This window comes from Chionomys nivalis, chromosome 5, assembly GCF_950005125.1.
Source record: "Chionomys nivalis chromosome 5, mChiNiv1.1, whole genome shotgun sequence".
NCBI classification, from domain to species: domain Eukaryota; kingdom Metazoa; phylum Chordata; class Mammalia; order Rodentia; family Cricetidae; genus Chionomys; species Chionomys nivalis.
The window spans coordinates 65,596,019-65,615,659 of record NC_080090.1 but is presented as its reverse complement, the minus strand read 5'-3'; the positions used below and the strand labels follow the sequence as shown (position 1 = coordinate 65,615,659).

General features: G+C 36.6%; 1 protein-coding gene across 1 annotated transcript in view; it reads right to left on the bottom strand.

The window, feature by feature from the left end:
* Xpr1 (xenotropic and polytropic retrovirus receptor 1) overlaps positions 1 to 19,641 on the bottom strand; it is a 142,406-nt gene that overhangs the window by 64,134 nt on the left and 58,631 nt on the right. The window contains exon 3 of the mRNA XM_057770065.1: positions 5,498 to 5,599. Within this exon, the coding sequence (XP_057626048.1) occupies positions 5,498 to 5,599 (102 nt within the window). The remainder of the gene's footprint in view (positions 1 to 5,497; positions 5,600 to 19,641) is intronic.

The window sequence follows — 19,641 nt, the reverse complement described above, 5'->3', positions numbered from 1 at the left end:
CTAGAGGCAAGTCACAACAATGAGATTCCTTACTGAAACACAGCAGGCTGCTCTCTCTCTTGCCACTTCCACAGGAATATATTGTTAAGTCTTTCCCCAACCCTTCTCCAAAGGGCCTGGTGGCCATCTTCTAGGGTGACTGTGGTTTGTAGAAAAGGAAACTTCCAGACATTTCTAAAATTCTCAGGCACCAGCTTTTATATTGGTTTCCTATTACTATATAACAAACCAGCACAAACTTAATGGCATAAACAAACCAAGCATGATGTAGCTGGGTTTCTTGCCAGTACAGTTCTCAGGACCATCTAGAGTTTGGGATCCTCTGTCACACTTACTGGGATGTAGCTGAATTGAGTTGTTTGAAGTTGTAAGACTGAGGTCTCTACTGAATGTCAAAGTTACCAACAGAGAAACTCTCACTTCAAGTCCTTCTCTACTTTGTATGTAGGGTTAACTTTAGTCACTTTTAAGGATTCACCTAGTCAGGTTGGGCTAACCTGGGGTAAGTACCATTACTAAAAAGCAATTGATTTGAAACCTTAATTATTCCTGAAAAAACTCTCTTCTAGCAGGCGTTGTGTACTTGGAGGCTATCTTAAAATTATGTCTACAATAACAACACAATGATAAATTTCCAGAATATTCAAACACTACTGCAACTTAACAATCACACTAACTGTAGATGTTCAAACCATCAAGTGCTCGTCCAGGTTTGGCTCACAGTAGAAAGTTGGTTTACTGACTCATCCTATGACAACTTTCCCAGTTCTAAAATGGGTAACTGGAATAGACTTTAGGCTGCAAGTAGGATTTCCGTACTGACTGTGATCCAGAAGTAAGAACAGTGTGGTACAGGGAGCTAAGCCTAAGTTCCTATAACTTCCTAGTATCACAATAAAACTTTAAAGGTGTCACCAGACAGTTGAAAGACAAATGGGCGGTAATGCCTATACAAACTATCACTTAACATAGCGTTAGCTTTACTTTGTACAGAGTTGGATGACTCTTGGGAAATACAGATTTTATTGTTAACTTAAGATAAGGTAGCTTCACTGGAGCAAATCAATACAGTCCCTAGAATCTGGTATGCACCTGCACACCTGATAATGCAAGTATTCAATTGCACTCGAGGCAAGGCAGCTCTTCACCAGGTAAAGACCATTCTTGACCCTCAGATATGGCCCTGCTACCCACTGGGACTACCCAGACACTTAGCAGGTTGATTATATTGCTTCTCATAGAGTCTTTAAAATCTTTCCAGTGTAGGACTGTATCATCTGCAAACACGGGCAATTTGACTTCTTCCTTTTCTCTTTGCATCCCATTTCTTTTCTCTTGCCTTAAAAGTCTGGCTAAGATTCTAAGCACTACACTGAATAAGAGTGACAAGAGTAAATGCCACGTCTCATTTTAGAGGAAATGCTCTCAATTTGTCCCTATTTATTATATGGGTTATGAAAGGGTCTGTCATATTCTGCCTTCATTATGTCAAGGTATGATCCTTCTATTACTAGATTGTTTTATTCAGGCTTTTTATAATGAAGGGATGGATATGGAATATTATCAAAGGAATTTTTCTACATCTATCAAAATGATCATGTGATTCTATTTATATGCTACATTTCACTTATTGACTTGCATATGTTGAAATTCTTGCATTCCTGTAATAAAACTAACTCAATCACATATGATCTTTTAAAATGTACTATTGAATATGGCTTGCAAGTATTTTATTGAGGTTGTTTACATTTATGTTCATCTTGGAAATTGGGGCCCTCATTTTTAAAAGTTCCTTCTTTCCCCCATGGTCTTTCAATTGTAAAAACATTTTTCTATAAATATAAACAACTGTTCTTTTAAAATTAAACAAAACAGATAGAAAAAAGTAAGAAAAGTAATTTATATCAGGTTTCCAACTGAAAACAGCTTCTTACTCTTAACAAGTACAATCCTAAGAGGCCCGGGAATTAATCTACTTTATAAGCAAGTGTTTGTTGGCGTAGGAAGGTTAGTTTTTTTGTTTTTGTTTTTTTTTATGAATAAAGGGTTTTTATTTTTTTTAATTTATTTATTAATTGTGTATACAGCATCTGCCTGCATCCCTGCAGACCAGAACCTCATTATAGATGGTTATGAGCCACCATCTGGTTGCTGGGAATTGAACTCAAGACCTCTGGAAGAACAGTCAGTGCTCTTAACCTCTGAGCCATCTCTCCAGCCCTCTAAATAGTTTTTTTAAATGATAATATTAAACAAAATCATTCAGGTGGTGCTGGCACACACCCTTAATCCCAGCACTCAGGAGGCAGAAGCAGGCAAATCTTTTGAGTTTGAGGCCAGCCTGGTCTACAGAGTAGTTCCAGAATGGCCAAGGCTACACAGAGAAATCCTGTCTTGAAAAACTAACAACAACAACAAAAAACAACCAAAAGAAAAAATTAAACAAAAATCTAAACTTTAAAAATTCAAAATGTTGATGGAATTAGCACTTTTATTATTTTATTTATTTCTGGGATTTTGGTATGGTTAGAAAGATAAAAAATTGGAAGGTAGTAAAATGTTTGGATCTAGAATATAAGTCATTTAAAGACTGACCATTTTTAGGTATTAAGCAATCTGTCCTACCTTAGTGGATGAAGGTGAGTTAATAAATACGCTCAAATAGGTGGTGCACACAACTATACCCAACACTGGAAAGCCCTGTCAGGAGGACGGTATCAGAGGCTGGTTTGGGTCAAATAGAGCTTCTCTTAACCCTTCCCAGAAGGTAACTCACTAGCTACTTATGGCTTCTCTCAGGCATGAGTGCCTGAAGACTGCAGTCTATAAGACAATCTGCTGTGAAGAAAGCAGCTAACTAGGGAGGAAAGTGATACTGTCTACATGTGCCAAATTCTATTTCTTGTCTTCCAATCACGTCTAATCATATTACTCACCCCTTCCTGACCTGGCAAAAACCCAGTCAGTGACTATCAATTTGTACCCCAAAGGCTCTGTCAAAACACATAGATAAGTTATTATCTCACAGCATCCAAAAAATTTAACAATAGCCAACCCAAAATGACTTTTGAAAATTGATCTACTCCATGATATTACTTTTCAAACTGAATCTTGTAATCCAATATGGATCAAAAGCAATATTTAAAACTAATTTAGGTTGGGTAAATTCTAATTCCAGCACTTGGGAGGCAGAGATAACCCAATCCTGTGAGTTCTATATAGCAAGTTCTAAGCCAGTCAGAACTGCACAGTGACATCTTGTCTTAAAACAAAAACAAAAATAACAAAACCCCCAGATTTAGTGAAACACAATCAACATTTTAAAAATCAATCAGAAAAAGTATTTAAAAAATAGATTAAAAGAAGACAAATATTGTTTGTTTAAAAACACTTAAATGATTTAAACATTTGTGTATTCACACTCATAGGTGCATAAGCACACATAAGATCTGAAAATCTAGCCAGGTGTAGTGGCACACAGCTTTAATCCCAGTAGAGGCAGGTATATGTATCTCTGAGTTCGAGGACAGCCTGGTCTACAATGCAAGTTCCAGGACAGCCAGGGCTACACAGAGAAATCCTGTCTGGGAAGAAAAAAAGCAAAACAAAACAAGGTGGGTAGCTGTATATTTGCATATTTGGTCATAAAGTAGATTTTTTTTTTTTTACTATAACTCTATTGATATGTGAATCAGTCCAGAATGTTGGCACTAAGGTACAAGAAGCACTGAGTTTGCTAGGCAAGCACAATATAAAGCAATAAGGGTAAAAGAATTGAAAGTACAGGGACAAAATGATTAAAATGACTGATAAAAAGACATCAATACAGGGTGTGGCATGACTGGAATAAAATGAAGATGTGAAGGAATTTGAGCTAAGATATAAAACAAATAAACAAAACGAATAAATAGGGGGCTAGAGTAATGACTCAGTGGTTAAGAGCCCCGTTTGCTTTTTCAGAGGACCAAGATTCAATCCCCAGCACCACATGATGGCTCATGACCATTTGTAACTCAAGTCCCAGGAGATCTGATGCCCTCTTCTGGTCCCTGCAGTACTGCATGCACACGGTACACAGACATGCATGCAGGCAAAAAAAACCCCCATAAACACAAAATAATAATAAATGTGTATGTATGTATGTATGTATGTATGTATGTATGTATGTATGTATGTATATATCCAGATGTTAGAGAAGGTGTATAAAAAGCTTAAAGCCTGGAAAATATGGTCCTAGAATTTTATGGAATTTACTAATCTGGAGGAGAGCAATTCTGGGCAAGTACAGCCATGAGATAATGTGAAAAAAGTAGATTGGAACCCAAAATGGACTGTCCACAAAGGCAATTAAGTCACCAGGATTATACAGAAAGTTGAGATAAAGCATTACATTGGGAGGTAAGCATCTTTATTCTCAGTTAGCAACCAAGAGATCAGCAGTAGCAAATACACAGGAGTGGCCAACTCCACAAGATACCAGATGTTCACAGATCCACTTTGCAGGATACACAGCAGTACTGATTTTGGAAAACAACAGCACCTAAAAATGTCAGACCAAGCCTCTTAGGGTTTTGGCATCTGCTTTATACTGCTTCTTACCTCTCTCAGTCTCCTACTGCGCCATATACAAGAATAATCAGACCTATCTGAGGGCTGCAGAGAAAATACCTGAATAAAATGGTTCCAAAAGTTGTACACAAGCTAGGAGGGGAAAAAAATCATCCTTCGAAAAAGAAACTAATAAAGTCATGCACTAGTCATCTCGGACTAACCCATACTAGTAGTTTTGATTGTTTGCTTTTAATGATTATGTCAGTATTAAGACCATGGTGTTTCCAAAGCCTTTGCCAAGAGAAGAGGGAAATCCATTATTGATCATTACATCTAGTAGGTGATTCCAAGAATAAAGGGGGTAATTCAGCAATGTACAAGGGAATATATATAACGTTTATTCAAAGTCTGGATGAAGTCTCTCTGAATCTAAATCACTGTTTTGATTCTGTACTCACAAAACTATCTAATTATCAACTAGGCTCCACAGGATTTGTGATGCTTAAGGCAATGCTCTAGGCAATCCATTACAAGGACATTGCTTTACTAATTTCTGTTAAGTACATTAAAACATACACTTTAAACAAGCTAGGCATATAAAAATATAAAGTTAATGTTTTCTTTTCAAGCTCCAATAGCATCTTGCAGATGACACTTGTGAGACTGCATTAGAGAGGCGAAGATGAGTGTTCTAGCCAATGAAAGGACATAAAATTAACCTAAGGATAATATGGAAATGAAGATTAAAATTTATAAAAGATAAAATCAAATTTATAACAGAAGGTCTTATAACCTGTAAAGGAACCTAGGCAATGACCACATAAAGTGTAAACACTACAGTACCAATCACATTACTGCAGCATAAACAAAGGAAGTCAGCCTCAAGCAACACCGATCATGTCTGAAGGGCATTGTAGAATGTCTTTTTTTCTTTGTGACTACTCACCTGAATAAAATGTGTTGATTTTGGCAAGTTCCTTTTCACAGGTTTGGAAAAACTTCTCTTCAAACTTGGCAAAATATCTCTTAACTGTATCCTCATCTGTAACTGAAAAGCAAGAAAAAAATTTCAAACTTAAGGCAGAAGGCCAAGTGGGGAAAGTAGGGTAAAAAAAGGACTACTTTCTTAGTCTTCAAAAAGCCAGTAGACGTCTGTATGTAAGTGCCTGGCAGTGGAAAGAGGCTAATCCAAACACACTACTAGTATAATACAAGTTATCATGTTGAGAAGAGAAATGTCTAAGACTTCAGAACACAGAGAAAATTCTGTAGACAATTAATCAAAGAAGTTTCAAGGTGCTGGCAGCTGAGCTGAGTAGAATTCACGTAAGAAAAGGAAAATTAAATATTTCAGAGAAGAAAAAATACAACAAAGAAATGGAAGAAATGAGACTGCAGCATGTTTCTAGAAAAATAGGTTAGATTCTGTTTTATGTTATGCTAGCATTTCCTCATTTTTATTTTAGCTGTATAGACAGGGAAGGTGGTGTGGACCAGTGGGTGTAAATTAGATGGTCCACAGTGTCAGAGGCTTGCTAGGTAACGTAGTGATTGACAAGACACCTGTACAAGTAGATAACAACTGGCACCTTCAGGACAGAGGGGGATGACTTCTGGAAACGCCCATTTGGTCACTTTTGTGTGTTAATATGACTTGTAAGATCTTTCTGGACCAATGGCATGTCTTTCTGTTGACTAGATCTACTCTGAGTATTGTGCTAGACCTACCAACTATTAAATATACTAGAAATGCTGAAGAAAAGTAGCTTCAGGGGCTCTAAGAACCATGTGAGATTTGCCTAGATACTTCCCAGATCTTAACCAAAATATAGAAATATTCTATTTCTGGATCTAGGGTAACTTAACTTGAGATGTATAGAAAAAGAATAGGCTCCTTTCCATCCCCCAGATCCTAGACTCCGAGTGCAAACCCAGAAACCCTTAAATATTCCACCTGTGTAAGAATAAATGAAATGGTATTTCCCTAAGAAATATAATACACACACAAATTCATAGCACTAGAAATACTTTAAAGAGAGACAAACGGCTTAAATAGTCTTTAAAAGCTTGTCAAAATTGAACAGTGAGCTGGCTCAGCGAGTGGAGGTGCTGGCCATCAAGCCTGACAATTCCTGCAGTACAAACAGTGGAAAGAGAGAACAGACTCCTTCAAGTAGTCTACAGGATAGCAAATGTGCCCCCCACAAATAAATAAGTATAATTAAATAACTTTTAAAAAAGGTTATCAAACCTATTCATTTAATTTGAACAACATAATTGCAAAAAATTAATATTGTCTATTTATTATTTGTAAAAATTTATTTTTATGTACCCACTATTCTATTTCAAATGCTTTAAGTCTAAGCATACAATGCAGAGTGTTGCATTGATTCTTCAGAAATATGGGGATGACTTTATGTTTCTCATGTAAAAGTAGCAATTAAGATATAACAAAGGCTACAGCTATTACTCAAGGTCACTGAGAATTATTTTTTTTTTTCAAAGCATAAAGCAGGCCCCAGCACTTTTAAGGAATCTGACCCTGAGTTAAGAAAACTCCATGGTAACAGAAGCTGTGCTTAGAATAGCATCTAACTCCAGCTAATTAAAAATAAGAACAATAAATTAATTTCCTACATTCTTCATTTTAATTTTATTCCCTATTGTTAAGAAAGAAACCCCAAAAGCAAAAAGAGGCTTGGTTATATTTGCTTTGCTTCCCTGTTAACAATAATAAGACAAAGTAGCAAAGTTCTACAATTTAGTTTAAATATGGCTTCTATTCTTTAAAATAATTTTAATACACATTAAGGTTTATATAGAAGCTACATATTCAAGAACATCAACATCAAATATTGCCAAAGACTTGGAAACAAAAACATCCATCTATGAATTAACTGTGAACAATCTACTTTCTTATTTCAAAGACTATTTCATCTAAAACACTAGCAGTCTGTTATCTCTATTCACATATAACGCAAATGTCACAAATCTTAACGGAATACAGTAGGGTTACAGCAACACAGGGGAGTGATATCTGAGGGTAGAAAGGAGAAACCATAAATAACAAAAGCAAGGGCAGCTGTGCAGAAATTAATGAAAGATGGTGTTTTTGTCCTGTCAGATTTCAAAGACCTGATACACAAAGGAACTACTAGAAGCACACTACTGGTAGAAGATTAGAAAACAACAGAGAGGACAACTCAAAATAAACTTGCATACAAAGGAGTGGATTATACAAAGAAGTCTCTCTTAAACACTATGCAAAAAACAGAGACCATGAATAAATAGTTAACATGTCTACAAAATGAAGTATCTCACTTTAAGAGATGCCGTAAGTGCAGCTGACAGAGAAGCAGGCAATAGGAAAATTTATATGTGCAGTATTTAATAAAAAATTCATATTCAAAATTTATTTTGGGGCTGGTGAAATGGCTCATCATGTAAGAACACTTGAGTTCAGATTCCCAGATCCCAGCAAAATTTATCTCAGAAAATGTTGATAAGCCATTACTAAATGATTTTTAACTTCTTAATAAAATGAGCCAATTAAAGCAAATCATAGAAAAATAATAACTGGCCAAAAAAAGAAATTGAAAGGAGGCTCAATATCAATATCTCAAATAAATTCAAGATCTAAAATATAAAATGAAATTTCAACATCAGATTGGAAGCAATTTTAAAATAGTGATATCATTTTGGCAATAAGGGTAAATCAACACTCTTACTCCCTGTCGATATCTATGTGAATCTGCAGTCTTTCTAAGAAGACAGTTTGGCAGTAGTTATCAACATGTTCAGTATGCTCAATCTCACACGCGGGAACATGCTCTAAAGGAATCTACACAAAAATAATGTATTTTCATGGATTTCATACATCATTATTTTAATAAGGAAAAAGAAAATAAATTAGCCCAGTAGTTATACTACAGCAATCATTTTTCTTTTTTTTTTTTTTTTTTTTTTTTTTTTTTTTTTTTTTGGTGACACATCCTAAGGGGTCAGTTGTGTCCAGATTAAGCTCAGTATCTGCTCTCCAGCCACTGACCATCAGAAACTCATTGCAGTCAACGATGAACACAAGCTTGGTACTGTCTATGAAAAGTGAATGGCCACAGAAGTAGTTGTTGATGTTCCGGGTGAAAAAAGGGTTGTGGAGTCCAAATCAATGGAAAAAACACAGTTCCCAGGAAATAGGATTTCTTGACCCACAGCAGAGTGTGCCTGTTGTTGAGTCAGGGGCACTTTTGTAAAAGACCAAGGAGAATTGAAAGGAAGAAGCACAAGTCTATTTATGGATGCCAATCTGAATGCTTTTTGTTTTTTGTTTGTTTGTTGTTGTTTGAGACAAGGTTTCTCTGAGCCGTGGTTGTGCTGGTTTTAAAAAAATGAGAGAAGGATATTCCTTGACTGACAGTTACTACTCTGCTCTGGTGGATGGAGCCCCAAAGAGCCTGAAGAATCTGAAAACTTTTCAGTCTCTCTAAAGATGATATCCTCCAATATGCTGTCTGAAAGTCCTTAAACAAAAAAGGTATGGAGTACAAGACCAAGGCACCCATGATTCATCATCTTGTTACTCCACATGTCCTGAAACTCAAATCTAATGTATTGCTCTGAAGAAAAAATGCACTAAAGAAAACAAAGAAGAGGCTAAAGAATATGCTAAACTTTTGACCAAGAGAATGAAGAATGCCAAAGAAAAATGCCAGAACAGACTGCCAAAAGACTTTGGCTGTGTCTTCTCTGAGAACTTCAAATTCTGAGCCCAGTCAAAAATAAATCTTTAGCCGGGCGGTGGGTGGCGCACGCCTTTAATCCCAGCACTTGGGAGGCAGAGGCAGGCGGAACTCTGTGAGTTCGAGGCCAGCCTGGTCTACAAGAGCTAGTGCCAGGACAGGCTCCAAAGCTACAGAGAAACCCTGTCTCGAAAAACTAAAAAAAAAAAAAAAAAAAAAAAAAAAAAAATCTTTAAATTGGTGGTGGCGGTGACGCCTTTGATCCCAGGCAGAGGCTGGGTTAATTTAAGTAATAAGGGCTAGTGGACAAACATAAGCTAAGGCCAAATTTACATAATTAATAAGTCTCCATGTCATTACTCGAGAGCTGGCTGACTGGACAGAGAAAGGGTAGCTACAGTCAAACATACCCTAAACTCAATAATTAGTCACAAAAAGACTAAGTATAATGCAAAGAGAGCTAGCATGAAAAAGTGCAAATCTTGGTAAGGCACATCAACATCTTCTGTTGATTAGCATTAACAGGAAAAAACTGAAGTGCACAAAAATTGAGAGCTGACGAAGAATGACTCAGAGACTGTTGCTGTAGAGATCCCTTTGATCTGGACTAAGCAGTCAATTAAGCTAACATATACAGTCTGATTTTGTCATTTCTATAACTGTCTTATACCCACTTCACATTTGTGAACAACAATTTCTCACCCAGCCTGCCATGCTCCTTAAGAGTATCAATCAAAGCAAATAGCTTCCACTGGGCAGAAATCACCATCAAGGGCTTTACAACCTCTCTCAGGAATATTTTAATTTTATACCAAAGAGGTCATTTAATCTCTAATGCAGTATCTGGGTTAGACAGATCAACACCATGCCTCTCAAAACCCAATTTAAAGCTTCTATTAATTCCATTTCATTTCTGGTGTTTCATCAAATCTCTTGATATTTTTCTATAAAGAATACTCCTAATTTCCAGCTTTGAGAGATACCTAGGCTAGAACTATGCCTCCTTTATTTTTATAAGTCCTATGTCAAATATATTATCTTATATAATGTGGCCCATATATTATATTTGAAATGTTAATGTTGAAATTATATTAATATGAGGACAATTTTTTTTTGTAATGATTTATGAAAGTTAAAAGTCAACAATTGGCTAGGTAGTTGTAGAGCACATCTTTAATCCCAGCACTCAGGAGGCAGAGGCAGGCAGATTTCCAAGTTTGAGGCCAGCCTCAAACTACAGATTGAGTTCCAAGACACCCAGTGCTACACAGAAAAACTTTCTCTCAAAAACAAAAAACAAAAAAGTCAACAATTGATGATGAATGGCTCAATGGACAAAGCTACATAAGCCTGTGGACTGGAGTTTGGATCCCCAAAGCCCAAGAAAAAGCTGGGTAAGTAAGGCTACTATTTACTATCATAGCACATAGGAGACAGAAAAGGGGGATCCCTAGGGCAAGCTGGCTACCTAGACTAGCTGGAATTGGTGAGGACAATTTGAAGGAGTTGGTTCTGTCCATGCATCACAACTCGGACCATCAGAGTTGGTTGGCAGTGAGCATTTTTACCTGCTGAGCCATCTTGCTTCCCACCTGCTGTGATTCTTTTTTTTTTTTACTCTCAGTGATGGAAAGTCTGCCTTCTAGAATGTATCTAGAGAACTTTTGGTTGTCATAACTCACTTAACAGGGTACTAGAAACCTAATGGGTACAGACCAAGTACACTGTCAAAATGTCTTTCAATGACCAGCAATCCTTCCCTGCCCCTCCCAAATAATATCCCCAAATGTTAAAGTACAGGCTGAAAATCTCTGCTTTAAAACAAAGAAGTTTTACTAAACTAACAAGGGACTCAGGGTATTGTTTCCCAATGTTACACCTAACAGTGTAATCCTGAGGAAATCTTCAGGCTCAGTATTCTGGAGAACACTCCTTCTGGAGACATTAACTTGAATGTCACCATGACTACCTCTCTGTACTTTTCATTGTATTCTACAGGCAATGACTTCCTAGCTTCTCCTACTTATGAGAAAACTTAAAAAATAAAATTCAACATGAGACTATATCAAAAATAGGAGTATTTGGTAGTATTGATTTCATGCTTTTGAGAAAACTAGTTGGAGTTTTTAAGAGTGCGAAATTTAAAAATGGGAATAACTAACTTGAAATTCTATTTTTTCCCAGATACTACACTATATCCACAGATGGGAGGATAAATTATAAAAAGCATATTGCAAATAAGATTCCAAAGATAAAAATGTTACTCTGAAATCACTGGTGTAGTGGAAATGGGAATAGACTGGGAGTCATTCATTCAACAATACTAAGTCCCTCCTACGCACCAAGCAATATGGCAGGAATAGCAAGAGTGATGAGCAGAATTCATTAATTCCGCACTCAGAGATTACAGCCTACCTACAAAAAATATGTCAATCAAATAATGGCACAAAAGTATAAACATTAGGGCTGGAGAGATGGCTCAGAGGTTAAGAGCATTGCCTGCTCTTCCAAAGGTTCTGAGTTCAATTCCCAGCAACCACATGGTGGCTCACAACCATCTGTAATGAGGTCTGGTGCCCTCTTCTGACCTGCAGGCATACACACAGACAGAATACTGTATACATAATAAATAAATAAATGTATTTTAAAAAAAAAGTATAAACATTAATATAAAAGTATAAAGCATAAAGCTAACAAAAACCCCAGGAGTGAGACCATGTCAAGCCTAAAAGGACATGGAAAAGAAATGTGGGAGTCTCTAGAGATGTCTCCTTTGAGAGGGAAGATGAAGACTAAGCAGTCACTCACTAAAGAATCAGTAATGGTCCAAGCAGAAGAACAGCATATAGAAAAAATGCTAAAGGAAGGAATAAAATAAATCTGAGAGACAGGAGTTTGTAAGGAGGACAAGGGAACAATGGTGACTATTAAAGACAAGGGCAAGCAAGGCCTAGCCAGTATGGACCCAAGAAGACGAGCCTTCTTTATGAGACAGCGAGTTCTTGCAGAGATTACTAAGCAGAGGGCAGTTATCAGCAGATATGCTTTCTAAATGAGAGCTAGAGGGGATTAACTAGGCACAGACAGAAAACACAAGAGACCACGGTAGCGTGGATGAGGGAGAGGACAAGAGGTAGAGAGATCCAGATGATGGGTCTGGTGGGCTGGGACTGAAGCGCAGGGTGTGTTGTCATCTGTTCCTTTTCTCAGTGCATCCCCATTGAATAAGTCCTCTCTCTGCTTCATATTAAAAGAGAAATCTAAGAGCTGCTTTAGAGGCAAAAATCAATAGTTTTCATGATTGGTTTTGCTGCCTACTGCCTGTATAAATTTGAAGTTTCTCTACATTCTCTCTTTAAAAGAGAAGACATTTGAATAAGCAATTTAAAAAATTCTCTCTTATCTAAAAATTTTGTGTTCCATAATTAAAATGGCTAATTTGTACAAAATGATTTTGAATTCAGCCTGGCTTCTGTGGTCCTAAACAGGAGCCTCTGATCCAAGTTTGTCTTTGAGGTTTTATCACACAAAGTTTTAACCAAATGTGGTTTTAAAATAATCTTGGCAGAATACAGACCAAAAAGTCTTTGAACTATATTTATAATATGTAACAGATGAAATTAATCTCATTTGTAGTAGCTCTAATACAATTTAAAGTATTAATTGTGGCAATGAATATTTGCCTAATATCTGCTAAACAAAGAAATCTAACATGAAAACACTGACAAATAAACTTAAATAGGGCATCATTCAAGGTTAAAACGAGCTGGATAGCTAGTGACTTTCAGAAGTGTTTTGCTCTTATAATCCCTAAAACAATTCTGAATAACTATCTTACATATTTTGAAGTTAAGACAAAGAATTTTAAAACACTTAAGTAGTTAAAACAATGTAATTTCTGATAGGCGGTGATTAAAATGACACTTTGAGAAAAGGCATAATGGAATTCAAATGCCACAGTCATTTCATCACTACTACCAAAATTCACTATTATTCACTTTAAAATTCATAAATAAAGGACTAGGGACACAGGTCAGCAGTACACTGCTTGCCAAGCAAACCTAAGGCTTTGGGTTCAATACTCAAGAATGTATGAAAACCAAAAGCATTTGTCAAACACATGAAAGCAAAATGCTGGCTGCTGATGGTGCACACCTTGCAGGTGAATCTCTGTGTTGGAGGCCAGCCTGGTTTACATAGAGTATCAGGGCAGCCACAGCTGATAGAGAAACTCTGTCTCAAAACAAACAAACAAAACCAAAGCACAAGATCTTTAAGAGCTGATATGTTTGTTTATATTACTATGTTTTCTTCTTGAATTTATATTTTCAGTTTTTTAGATCACAAAATTTACGTTTAAGTCATTTACTGAACACAGCACTATTATTTTCTGGGGATTAAATATTCATATGAATTAAAATTTAAATAGCAAAACTTTTCTAACTATCATGCTTTAAATATTAAAAATTGCCCTGCATTGAAATATCACTACAATTATTAGAATGTACTATATCAAAACATAAATATTTACAAGTATTAAACATAAAATGGCATCATTGAAGATTTGAAAATAAATTTCATATTTAAAGGGATGGAGAACCTCCTCCCAACTAGTTCATATATTCTTTGATATATGATATCCTGTTACTAGAAAGATAAATATATTACTTGCAAGAATAATAAATATCAAATTGCCATCACATTATGAACAGTGTGGAAGAAGATCATCTATCCCATTTTAGAAATTTTATCCTTGTGAGAAACTTTGTACATACAAATAATTACAACAGGCGTTCCTCTCCCCAAAAATGTTGACTATGTGCCAGGCACTAAACTGGTGTGGGAGGTTCTTCTGTCTATATGTTGCTTTTATTGGTTAATGAATAAAGAAACTGCCTTGGCCTGTTGATAGGGCAGAACTTAGTAGGCAGAGAAAACTGAATTGAATGCTGGAAGGAAGAAGGCAGAGTCAGAGAGAAGCCACACAGTCGCTGCCAGAGATAGACGTGCTGAAACTTTGCTGGCAGGCCACGACCTCATAGTGATATACAGATTAATAGAAATGGGTTTAATTAATATGTAAGAGTTAGCCAATAAGAAGCTAGAGTTAATGGGCCAATCTGTGATTTAATTAATACAGTTTCTGTGTGATTATTTTGGGTCTAAGCTAGCCAAGTGGCTGGGAACCAACAAGCAACCCTCCAAAATACACTAACCTGCTGACCAAGAAAACAATTTCAGTCTCTGTACTTTGAGAGAAAATAGACACTAAGTTAGTAATAATAACTAGGAAATAATAAAATATTATTAATAAAAAATAAAATAATAAAAAGGAAAGCACAGGCTGTGAGGACACATGCCAACAGGCACTAATCCACTAAGAGTTCAAGCAAGCCATGCAGAGGAAATGACACTGCAGGTGGTATGAAGGAGAAGCTGAAGGATGTAGATAGGAAGAAGCAAGAGAAATGAGACCAGGGCAGGCTAATAATACAGTCTGAAGCATTTTTAGCAGTCATTATGAATAATAAAAGGCAAAGAGACATTTCAGGATCACAAAGGGACTCAATACCTTGAGGAACCCTCATAATACACTACACTTGGTGCTGTGCCCACTAAAAAGTCAAATGCTGGAGCTCTAAACCCCAATATATTATCCAGAAGTGGGGCCTTTAGAATTAATAGGGTTCAGATAAGATAAAAAAGGTGAAACTCATACAAGAAAAAGAATGAAGATCAGGATTACTCTCTGCTAGCACAAACCATGGACATGCCATGTGATGACATAACCAGGAAGAGAGACTTCACTAGAACCTGACCATTTCTGGCACTCTGACCTTGGACCTCCAGCCTCCAAATATGACAAATAAATGAATGTTGTTTAAGCTAGAGAGTCCATGATCATTTGTTTCAGTAGCCTGAGATAAGCTTCCATCTCATTAAATGTATAACTAAGAAAGAGCAAGGGAAATTTTCAGGAGCCAAAACGTATAGAAAAAAACCCTGGAAGTTTACTGAGCACTGAAACAAAGGATTAAACAATAAAGGTGACTTACAGACATGCTGGCTGGTGAAACAACAAAACTATCCAAATTAAACAGTATTTACAAATAAATAGTCATTAGTTTAAAACTCCAAATAATCATTTGACTTCAAACACAGGTATAGATATGCTTTGCTGTAGATAACCTGATGTGCTTTCTCTGAAGGTGCTTCATGGACCACACCACTAGAAGCATCAAATGGAGATTTTTTTCCTTTCTTGCTGCTCACATTAATTTGTTCCTTCTATTCTGTATGCTACCATATTTACTCTTCAGTAAAGCCTCATATTACTTGGTCATTCAACTTGTTTACAATGAAAGAACACACATGTTATTGACACACCTGAATATACATAAGCCTTGAATCCATGGGTCTCTGTCACCAAGTAAATCAGTTTGTGCATACAGAATTTCAAACTAAAGGCTTGCCTATGTTCAGGCAACTTATGCCAAAGGCACAAGACTATATAATCCCTGGCTTCCAGATTCTTTCTAGGAGATTGATGTGAACATTTATTTCTATTTGATAAGGCCTAAGACAGACCATAGTTGTTCCAATCAAGATTACCCTTAATTTGAGATTAGAAGATACTTAACCCTACTTTTGCTTTGCCAATCTCAAGTGAATGAAATGTGAAACAGAAGGGCAGGCTCTATGTATGAAGGGCTGCAACCTCTCACCTTCACTGGCTCTTTCATAGGAAAATTAGATCTTTTGCTTATTATTTAGGAAGCACCAGAGTAAGAAAATAGATAATAAGATATGAAGCATTAATAAGATTTCTAGAAAGAAAAAGAATGTAAGTTCTTCAGAAAAAGACAAACCTATGCAAATGAGTTTTAAAAAACAAAATCAAAGATACTTCCAAAATGTAACTCTTCATCAGTGATTCCCATATGGACTGTAAGGGAACTTTTCTGAAACTAGATGTAGAACAATGTATACCCCGAATATTGTCTATATTTTTCTTGAAATGTTTAAAAATCATTCCTTTACTCTGCAAAGTTAAGCCCCACTGCTTCAGCACGCTGAATCTCCAAGAGAAGGAGAAGTAGCATCGATTCGCTGGCCCACCATGCCTGGAACTAGTGCGTACCAGCAGACCAGAGGGAGCACACACATTCAGCTCACTGATCAGTAGAGAAACGCACTCTCCTCAGATCATGGACATCTCCAGTAGCAACACTTTATGAGAACACCTTTAATTCCAGCACCTGAGAGACAGATGCAGTTCTTGAATTCAAAGTCAGCTTGTAAATACCTGAGTTCTGGGCCAGCTCCAGTTACACAGTGAGAACTTCTCTCAAAAAAAGGTTAAATACATACTTAAAATATGACCAAATAATCCCATTCCTGAGTACCTAGGGAAATCAAATTAGTTCACGTAAACAAATGAATGTCTAAAGTAGCCTTATTTACAACCACTGGAAACTTGAGAACAACTCAAATATCCTTCAGCGGGTAAATGGCTCACAATGGGATACTTTGACAATAAAGAGATGAGTTACTGATATAAGCTCACACACAAACCTCAAAGGCACAAAGCTGTACAAAAGGTGAAAGAAGTAAAGAGCTACATTGTATTTTTCCACTCAGATGTTATTCTCAAAAGGACAAAACTACAGAGTTGAAAAATCTTAGTGGTTGATGGGATTATATACTGTGTGTGACTACAAAGGAACTTCTGCGTCTTGATGTGGAAATAATAGCAATCACTTCTACATATGTTAAAACCCATAAACTATAAGAAATAATAGCTCAATTCTAATGTATGTTTACTTAAAAATATAAAATCTTAAAAGTTAATCAACTATAATACCAATGTATGTGATTATTATTTCCAGATTCTATTTCCTAACCCCCCCAAAGTGTGGAGGGGTGAAACAAAAAGGGGAAAGTTTAAGTCAAATAATTTGCTTTACAAAATGCCTTACTGGATATAGATAATTCAAATATTCCTCTGCCTTACCAGCTTACAGGTGTATTAAATAACTCCAGTGTTTACTGCTTATTGCCTTTAACACACATAATGCCTTATTATCTCCCCTTTGCTCTCTAGTCTAGATGTCTCGCAGCATTCCTAAGTTTTTCATATTCTGTTCCCATTATGTTTATGTCTGGCTCCTATAAAGTCACTGAAGGAAAGTGCTCCCTCATCACTAGTGGGTCACTCCCAAAGCATCAAGCCCTTAAAGGATTCCTTTATTTCTAAACATTAATGCCATGCTAGGTCCTACAGAAAAGGGCAGATGCCTTCCTATTGGAATTGTTTCACATCTTCAGTGTGCCATGTTCACAACTCTAGATTTTCTTCATCATAAAAAACTTCCCAGCTATCTCTAGCTAATTCATCCTCCAAATGTCAGCTAAAACACATATGCCTTAAGACAACATTCTCTAATTCTCATACATTATATGAAATTCTGTCATATTTTATTAACACTCTATTTCCAAGCCAAGCATACTGTAAACTCAGCCCTAAGGAGGTAGAGGCAAGTGGATCTTTATGAATTTAAGGCCAGCCTAGTTGACAGAGATCTAGGACAACCAGGGCTACAAAGAGAAATCCTATCTCAAAAAACAATGAAAATAACTATATTCCTTCTTCAAGAAAGATGTGTTTAAAGGTCACTATTGAGCTCAGAGAGATAGCTCAGTGAGTAAAAGTGCTTGCCACATAAGCCTGACAATAAAACCATTTCCACAAAGTTTGTCCTCTGATCACACTTGTGTCATGACACAAACAGGACCCCCATCCCACCACAATGCACATATACAGTAATTTAAAAATCTGACCCTAAGCCCAGGTGTGGTGTCTCATGCCTGGGAAACTAGCACTGAGGAGACAGAGTTTACAAGTTTCAACTTAGCCTGGTCTCCAAAGTGAGTTTCAAGCAGACCTGAGAAAAAAGAGAGAGAGAGAGAGAGAGAGAGAGAGAGAGAGAGAGAGAGAGAGAGAGAGAGAGAGAGAGAGAGAGAGAGGTCACCAATAGGTTTTAAGCTCTATGAAGACAGGGCAAGTGTCTGTGTTGTCCATTTCCAGATCCTTGTACCGTGTATTTCCTGTAGTATGAGCACTTATGATTGGCTGCAATGTAACTGGCAAAGTAATGAGTTCTAGAGAAGAAAAAATAAAGCCACGTGACCATATCCATCCTGGAAATAATCAAGAATTTCATGTAAAAGATGGGAACTGGAACTAGATAACCTTTAGAATCCTTTGCAATATTTTTATTATAATAAAGATTTTTAACATTTCAAAACTTAAGATTCAATAGTGGTACATAATAAAACTTCTAAACAAAATCTTTCTTCTTATTTAAAAATCTGTTTTTAAAGCCGGGCAGTGGTGGCGCACGCCTTTAATCCCAGCACTCGGGAGGCAGAGGCAGGTGGATCTCTGTGAGTTCAAGACCAGCCTGGTCTACAAGAGCTAGTTCCAGGACAGGCTCCAAAACCACAGAGAAACCCTGTCTCGAAAAACCAAAAAAAAAAATAAAAAATAAAAAAAATCTGTTTTTAAAACCCCAGTGCTTCAAAATCATTTAAAGCATTAATTAAGTTAGTGGTGGCACATGTCTTTAATTCCAGCACTTAGGAGGCAGAGGAAGGCAGATCTCTATGAGATTGAGGCCAGCCTGGTCTAAAAAGTGAGTTCCAGGAAAGCCAGGGCTATAGAGAAACCCCTGTCTTGAAAAACCTAAATAAATAAGTAAATAAAATTAAAAGAAGAAAGGAAAAAAAACGCATTAATTATGGTGGCGGGGGTTGGGGGAAGAGCTAGAGAAATGGCTCAGCAGTTAAGAGTACTGATTGTTCTTCCAGAAGAGCCAGGTTCAATACTCAGCACACATGGCAGCTACAGCTGTCTGTAACTCCAAGATCTGACACCTTTACACAGACATACATGCAGGCTAAACACCAATGTAAATAAAACAAAAATTTAAAGAAGCATTAATTATATTATAAATGAAGAAAAGAAATGAAGAATTCATGCTAAGAGAGTGCTACACTTATCAGATGCTACCATTAGATCTAGCTATAAAATATTAATTGTAGTGATCATAAACAAATCAGTCATTCCCTGCATAGTAAGGTTTGGTCAGTGATAGACCACCACCACATTAGACCCTTACAATTATAATGAACCTGAAAAACTATCAGCTAGTGACAATGAAGCCAACACAACACCCTGGTCCATCACATTATTTATGTCTGAGGTAATGTTGATGTAAACAAACTGCCTATATTATATGTGAAGATGCAGAACACAATCATGCACAGTATATAGTAACTGAGGGTCATC